This window comes from Mya arenaria, chromosome 17 (genome assembly GCF_026914265.1).
Source record: "Mya arenaria isolate MELC-2E11 chromosome 17, ASM2691426v1".
NCBI classification, from domain to species: domain Eukaryota; kingdom Metazoa; phylum Mollusca; class Bivalvia; order Myida; family Myidae; genus Mya; species Mya arenaria.
The window spans coordinates 2,323,027-2,331,531 of record NC_069138.1 but is presented as its reverse complement, the minus strand read 5'-3'; the positions used below and the strand labels follow the sequence as shown (position 1 = coordinate 2,331,531).

General features: G+C 36.7%; 1 protein-coding gene across 1 annotated transcript; it reads left to right on the top strand.

Annotated features, from left to right (window-relative positions):
* Positions 1-18: 18 nt before the first annotated feature.
* On the top strand, positions 19-7,616 carry LOC128224897 (C-type lectin domain family 17, member A-like). Its single transcript, XM_052934987.1, has 6 exons — positions 19-118; positions 1,456-1,559; positions 2,570-2,666; positions 4,526-4,604; positions 5,809-5,955; positions 7,519-7,616. Exons 1-6 carry the CDS (start codon positions 73-75, stop codon positions 7,541-7,543), a joined length of 498 nt encoding a protein of 165 aa, XP_052790947.1. The 5' UTR covers positions 19-72; the 3' UTR covers positions 7,544-7,616.
* The last annotated feature ends 889 nt before the right edge of the window (positions 7,617-8,505 follow it).

Here is an 8,505-nt window from a genome sequence, read left to right as displayed (position 1 = left end):
TTACATTTAGGTCAAGGAATGGAGCTGTATTGTTCTAATTCTTAACACGTGTGTTCCTTGTGTCAATAAACTATGGCTATTTTCCTTTGTCTTGCACTCCTGTTCTTGCACTTTTCAGGTATTATTACGATTTACCCATTAATATGTCATATATGTACTTACAATTACATACTTCATTCATTCACAATGTTTAAATTGCATGCCTATCAATTTCCTTTTCCATATCCAACAGTGAATTATTTATTTTCTGCGTAAGAGTAAAACGAATTAGAAGAAAATTATTTTCCCTTGTTTGTAATGGAATAACCGCCAGGTGGCGTTTTAAAAGCACGAGTGATTTATATGCACGAGTTTATGTAAACACATATGAATGTAAAGGCATTTAGCGCTGGGAGGCCGATACGTTCACATAGATGTTATAATTGTTTGTTAATTCCGTTGAAAAGTATTGATTTGTAGTTTTCTATACGCGGTTATAGAATGATATTAAGAGAAAATACAGCACATCGTTTTCCAAACCTGTATCAGCATAGTAGCATGTGTCGAAAGTCACCTTTAACAGGCCGTTTATTTGTAAAAAAATACAATATAAACTTATAACTTAGTATCAAGTTTTAGGAATGTGCTATATTTTCTGAATAAATCATTTAGAATGTATCAAATTGCTGATTTGTGTTTATATTTAAACAAATGTACTTTATCATTAATGCGATGGTTTTATGACGTCATTTATGACAATTTACTTGAACTAAAAGCAGTGCGTTTAAACATGGAAATAATCAAAAGTGGAACATAATGAAGAGAATGATATCATACGAACTTTTCTAACCGATCTGTACCAAGTTTTGTTTGGTAGACATGCATCCATGTCGACCGTTACTCGGTCTCGACGTACAGGCGTTTATACTCCAAATTCGACGTGATACAGGACGTCTTTATATGTGATGAAGACGATGATTTTTCTACAAATCTGAATAAACGATATATTGTGTTCTGTTATGTTATATACACGTAGTTCATGTATTCAATACAGTATTTAATGATCTTACATATAGGAGTGTGTATTTGCATGTTCTCGGTACTAAATGCATTAAATAAGAAAGATGATAGAAATCTAACAACCAGTTCAAGCCTCATTTGATTTCATTCGTTATACTTAAAATATATGTTTATAAATGAAGGGATTGCTAACTGTGACTTTGTTGCTAATGCAGTACTAGTCAGGCGACCATGTGGTCATGGTGTCTAACGGCGTTAAAAAACTATTTTCAAACCTCATGTACCCAGGCGTTTACCATTCGGAACACCTTGGTCAAAAACACAACGTCAAATTCAGTTCAAGCAAATAACTTACGTATTGGATTTCTTTACAAACACATGTTGGCGTAATCGCTCCTGAACAGTCGGCGAAACTTAGAGAAACATGTCACCAAACATTGAATTTACATATTTCAGTGTTGACTGCTGCGGCGGCCCCGTGTCCGCCAGGATGGCTCCACTTTGCGGAGTCTTGTTACAAGATCGAGAAAGACGCTCTCAAAATGTGGACAGATGCAAAGGTACATCCAGACTTTCAAGCGCTTCTAGTTTTACCTGTCCCCCCATTTCCTTTTGTTTTGAAATGTTTACTTTGCTACGTATTCTTCCTTCCTGGCGAACTATCATATTGTCCTAATGTTTAGAGAATAAAAATGCATTTTTTTTAGATTTTTGTTTTCGTTAACTTGCACTTTCTCCGTCTCAAAATTAAAACGATGCTGTTTTTAAATAAATTTATTTGAAACAAGGTACCAAATTTGGTGCCCAGCACAGCCATATTTACCGGAAATGCATGTCCGATGTATGATGACAAATCCTAGATTTTGTCGTTAAACAAACAGTGCTCCTTCCTTTTATTTGGCATAAATCTTGTGTTGCTGTTAAGCCGACATTGTTTATTTATTCCCCATGCTAGTTCAAGTGCACAGCTTGATCAAGTTTGATGTAGAGGTTCGCCCAGTGGAACCTGTGGGTCATGCTTCTTTGGGTTTCATAACAAATATCTAATGCAAGCAGAAGTGATAAATTATACATACTTATATATAAAATATGACATTCAGTCCATTATGTTTTGTAATTTTATGCTAATATAAAACTATTATTAAATGAAATGATAATTCGACCACCAATCAATTTTACAAATGGCCGTGTTCGCAACTTATCGAATCCTCGGATGAATCGATCTGGGATTAAAACTGTTACGTACTCAAATTTTAACCTAAATAAGTGAAGATCAGTCTGCACACGGCAATACATCATTTGTCCGGTTAGCGCAGTGGTTAGCGCACTCGCTTCTCGCCGAGGCGACCGGGTTCGATTCCCGGCCTGGGCGCATGTGAGTTTAGTTAGTGGTCACCAAGCCGGACAAGTGGGTTTTCTCCGATTAATCCGGTTTCCCCCACAACACAAGACCACACTCTCGCGCAACATCGTACCAACGAGAGTGACTTGGTATAAGCTATCATAGCTTCCTTCACAATCGTTGTAAAATATATAATGGTTAATGGAATACATCATTTCTTGTTTTCAGAAAAGCTGCGAGGACCAGCAATCTCATCTTGTCATTGTGATGAATCTAGAGGAAAATACATTCCTCCGTAGTGAAGTATTGAAAATAGAGCCTCCGCGTAAGTATACGGTACACTCAGGCTGAGAAACCATAATTTGAAATTGAAAATATATTAAATTTGCTTGTATTTAAATGGTGCAATGATTGGCCGACAATTCAACTTGACGGAACTTCGTTGAACAATGCAACTCTGAAAGTTTTACCAAAATTTACATCATTAAAATACAAACAAATCTTAAATATTTCACAGATGTAGAAGTAGAAAATAGCATAGTCTTTTATAGGTTAAGTAATATTTTCATATCTTTTCTGTCAAAAAAGTTCTCTAGAAATTTACATCACTAACGTGTTTGTTTACATCGGTTCTGACCCGTGATGACCAATGTCAGCACCACTTTAAGTCACGTGGTTCCCCACTCTGATAGTCCCAAAGCCTAATACAGTCGAACCCCGTGGGCTCAAACTCCCATAGACCTGCGAAAATACCTCGTGCCTCAAAATATTCGGGCTAAGCGGGATACTTTACCTTTAGTTTAAGGAAATCGGTCCTTTACATCTTGCTCGAGCCAACGAGTAATTCGAGCTAGGCGAGTTCGACCCAACGGGACTGGATTGAATGTTGTTTCATATACACGGGTGTGAGCTAGTGAAAAAGAGTACATCAAGAAAAAGAGTATAAACATGTTTATTTCGGTAAAAAGGTGGTCTTATTCCTTCTCGACAAAATAAAAGCACTCGTGAATACTGGTTTTATCGTAAATATAAGCTTTTGAAATAAAATTCGGTGAAAAATTGCAAAATAAAAAGCACCCGAAAATATTGGTTTCATCTTAAAATCTTTCATCAATGTAAGCTTCTTAAGGGAATTCAGTTAGAGAATTGATTACATGATTCTACCTTTGTTCGTAAACATGCATATTTGCTTATTACTTCATAAACCAAATGTTTACTAAATCACCGAACTATTTGTAAAGATTTGACATATTTATATGTCTCTGCATTCCCCGATTAAGCCCTCATAATCGTGATATAAGATAAAATAACGAGTCATACTTACTTTATGATAATGATGTCCGCTCTTTCACTCTAGCTCGAAAGTGTCATTGGCTTATTTTATACACAGCTCCGAAAGCATTCGGAGCTCCTCGGCCATTTTTTTCAAAAACAACCTCGGATGTATGCCGGTACATCTGTTGAAGTAGTCCGTATTTTTTTGAATAAAAGCATTAATTAAATGTAGTGTTTAAGAGTTGTATTCATTGCTCTCAGTTTAAATTGATTGCCAGTGAAGTGTATTATTGCAAACATAATTACGATTCCCAAGAGTTAAGTCATAAATTTTAACTACTAAATAAGATTACTACGCGATCTATTTGCAGCGGACTTAAACGTACCACTTTTTAAGTATGTAAACCGTCCATATACATCCGAGGTTGTTTTTGAAAAAATGGCCGAGGAGTTCCGAATGCTCCGAAAGGAGCTGAAGCCATTGTTACGCATCCATGATAAACATGTTTTAGCTTTGAATTAACAGTCGAACCTCGTTGACCAACAAAATATCTCGAGCTTCAAGAAATTCGAGTTAAGCTGTAATGTTCACCATCAGAAACCGTCCTTTACATCCAATTGGCTTATTCAAAGACAAACAATAAAAAAGTTGCCTAAACGTTAATATGTGAGACTTCAGCCTTAAAATAAAAGCTATTATTGTTTACGTCAATCGGACGTCACAATCAGGACTTGTTTACTTTGGGAAAATAATATTCAGGCCTGGTTTAATGACCCAATAGCAAAACGTAGTTTGGACATTTCGTTCGCGATTGTTATTCATAATATTAAATGGTTGTGTAATATAATTCGTAGCAAATGTCTTAAATGTTTATTTTGTCAGTCATAATCATGTTCTGTTTTCGATAGAACGCAACCTTCAGTACTGGATGGACGGAACGGATTTGGCGTCTGAGGGCAATTGGACTTGGGAACAAACGGGAGACACGTGAGGATTTTACTGTAGTTATTGTATCAGATTTGTTACCGTTAAGGCATTTGAGTCTGATAATAATTAAACGTAGCTATGACTAGTAACTTCTTAAAAGATTTACCTCGACTAATGTATGTGTCAATGAACCGTGACTGATATATATGTCAATGAACCGTGACTGATATATGTGACGATGAACCGTGACTGATATATATGTCAATGAACCGTGACTGATATATGTGACAATGAACCGTGACTGATATATGTGCCAATGAACCGTGACTGATATATGTCTCAATGAACCGTGACTGATATATATGTCAATGAATCGTGACTGATATATGTGACAATGAACCGTGACTAATATATGTGTCAATGAACCGTAACTAATATATGTGTCAATGAACCGTGACTGATATATGTCTCAATGAACTGTGACTATAATATGTGTCAATGAACCCTGGCTGATATATGTGTCAATGAACCGTGACTGATATATGTGTCAATGAACCCTGACTGATATATGTGTCAATGAACCGTGACTGATATATGTGTCAATGAACCCTGACTGATATATGTGTCAATGAACCGTGACTGATATATGTGCCAATGAACCCTGACTGATATATGTGTGAATGAACCGTGACTGACATATGTGTCAATGAACCGTGACTGACATATGTGTCAATGAACCGTGACTGACATATGTGTCAATGAACCGTGACTGACATATGTCTCAATGAACCGTGACTGATATATGTCTCAATGAACCCTGACTGATATATGTCTCAATGAACCGTGACTGATATATGTGTCAATGAACCCTGACTGATATATGTGCCAATGAACCGTGACTGATATATGTGCCAATGAACCGTGACTGACATATGTGTCAATGAACTGTGACTGACATAAGTGTCAATGAACCGTGACTGACATATATGTCAATGAACCGTGACTAATATATGTGTTAATGAACCGTGATTAATATATGTGTCGATGAACCGTGACCGACATATGTGTCAATGAACCGTGACTTACATATTTGTCAATGAACCGTAACTGGTATTTGTATCAATGAATTGTGACTGTTGTGCGTGTAAATGAACCGTTCCTGATATATGTGTCGTACCTTTTATTTATTTGATGCGTACGGCTGTTTTCCAGAACGGATATTTCATCATAACTAACTTTTTGATGTATTTTTTATGTCTTTAAGCTTTGAGATATCAGACTGGTCGCCCCATGAGCCGAACCAAAATGCCGGCGAGGAAGATTGTCTTTCGTATTTATCCACCAATGGTCGCTGGAATGACGAACACTGTGATAAGAGGGAGGGCTACATCTGTGAGAAAGGAGAATCTGCGTAAGTTATAATTTTATTTGGGATGAAGTTTCAGTAATAGTCTAAAATCAGGTATCGGTATGATGATTTAGTAATACATATTCTATATATTGATTATGAGCTTGTGAAGACATTCACTTGCTTTCTTGTCATGACCATCAATAAACTATTATACTATACTATATTGGCATTTAGCAAAATTAACCGTGTGTTTCGACCCATTTTTGTACTAGTATACTAGTACGTTGACATGTAGACTACATTTGCGTGTTATGTCAAAAACGTTCTTGAACGTGCAGGCTACCGTTGTGTGCGACGTCAAAAAACGTACGTTTACATGCAGGCTACCTTTGCATCTGACGTAAAAACGTACTTGTACGTGCACGCTGCCTTTGCATTGTACGTTACAATGTTGGTGTACGCGCACGCCACTTTACGTGTAACGTCAAAAATGTACGTGTTCAACAGAATGATATTGTTGGATTAATAGCGTTTGCAAACTGTTCGTATTCAAATCTCTTCCCGCATGTACCTATATGCTGGCCTAGTATTTCACCTAACATTATACGTATCTTCCATGGCCGCTCGTGTACGATAGGTTCATCCAAACCCGAGTTTAGGGTGTTTTGCGGAAATGAGGTTTACCGAGTTTCCGACGCACACCCTGTGCGGTCGATGAGATGAACCTATCTTACACGAGCGGACATGGTAGATGTTTTTCCTCCCACCTAAATTAAAGTGTATTTTCACTGGAACTTTTTTGCGCGAAGTGAAAAAAATCGCGTATAGATATGTGATTATTTGTGGTTGTCATAAATATGCGCGCAGTGCTAGATCAGTTAGTGTATAGAACGCGATAAAATGCTACCTCGAAAGGCAATAGTTTGCTTCAAATAAAAACTTACAAAACTAACTTATTTTCTTTTTCACCATTTGAATTGAAATAAAGGGCAGCCTAACTTTCCCACTTTTCTATGGGACAGTGCTTGAAAGCATGTAAACACTTTTTTTCATGAAAATACAGTGTGTGGAAAAATGCTACGACGGAAGACACTTTTTTGCTTCGGATGAAGTCTTAAAACAAAGATAGCCTTTATTTTTCTTCACCATTTTTAATGAAACAAATGGCAGTCTATGCCACTCAAAGAGCACCGCCTTCGTTTTATTACTGGAGTTTGATTAGGTAATTAGTTTTCTCAAACACATCGACACACCTGTTTTATAAATACTGTTAAGACAGTGCTCCATCAGGCGGCGGTTTTGTGTCAAGGTTTATCAAATTGTTTCAAGAAACTAAACATACAAATACTCTCTAGTAAAAGACCGAAGACTAGGCTATGTAAGTGGTGTAGACTGCGCTATTTTTCATTTAAAAAGGGAACAAAGAGTAAAAGTTATCTTTGTTTAAAGATTTCATTTGAAGCAAAATATTGCCTTCCGAGGTAGTATTTAACATGTTATTTATCACGTGGTATACGCAAACTGCAGATGAAGTAGCACTTAAATGTAATCTTCACTATAACCAAACGATGGATGTTTACATTTGATATGCTTTAATATCATATTTAAAACCACTAATTGCAGAAGCGGTACCGACGTTGTGGGATGACGTTTATCGCCAACTATTTCATTTGAGTCACTTGTATGTAATGAGTTCAAGTGTAATAAAACAAATAAATTTGCGGTTTTTCATGTTGTTATATTTGAATAATAAGATGGAATTATCTAAATACACAGGTACATTAAAGTGGCACTCTTATTCAAAAATCAATACATACACATGAATAACAAACATCAATTTTTACTGATAAACCTTTATCTACTTACTAAATAATGCATTTATAGAAAATATTGAGAACTGATAACAAGATTGTAACTGTGTATTTAATAGCAGAAAGTACAAACATATTAAATGATTGGTGAATGATAAAAGATTAAGTGTGGTCTACATAAGGGGGAAATGGCCTGTTTTATGCATATTTCTTTCAAATAAAGCACGGTATCCTTCATAAGAACCATTGTTTCCGACATTTATGCATCGTTTTTGGAACATTAAAACAATATCATTAATAGTGGTAAATCCTATTTGGGAGTAAGAGTGCATCTTTAAAGGGGCTGTCTCACGTATGATAAAATAGCGAAAAAAACATTGTCGAAAACTGGCATAAACTTGGCATCGATGTGTACAATGCATTGAAACTTACTGAAGTACCACATAGTTTACAAGTTATTTAAGTTTAGCAGTTATTTGTATTTTTCCATTAAAAACATTACTGGTGGCCGTTGACTGTTGGTGACCGTTTACTGCTGGTGACCGCTGACTGTTGTTGACCGTTTACTGCTGGTGACCATTGACCGCTGATGACCGTTTACTGCTGGTGGCCGTTGACTGCTGGTGACCAATTGACAGCTGATGACCGTTGAAGACTGGAGAACGATGACTGCAAGTAACCGTTGACGGCTGGTGACCGGTGACTGCTTGTGACCGTTGACTGCTGGTGACGTTGACGGCTGGTGACCGGTGACTGCTTTTGACCATTGATTGCCGGAGATCGTTCGCTGTTGGTATAT

What these genes read in the sequence shown, in the direction of transcription:
- LOC128224897 (XM_052934987.1), top strand. Translation starts at nt 73, where the DNA reads ATGGCTATTTTCCTTTGTCTTGCACTCCTGTTCTTGCACTTTTCAG. An exon ending in AAATGTGGACAGATGCAAAG is followed by an intron (nt 1,560 to 2,569) that starts GTACATCCAGAC and finishes TCTTGTTTTCAG; the next exon opens with AAAAGCTGCGAGGACCAGCA. An exon ending in ATTGAAAATAGAGCCTCCGC is followed by an intron (nt 2,667 to 4,525) that starts GTAAGTATACGG and finishes TGTTTTCGATAG; the next exon opens with AACGCAACCTTCAGTACTGG.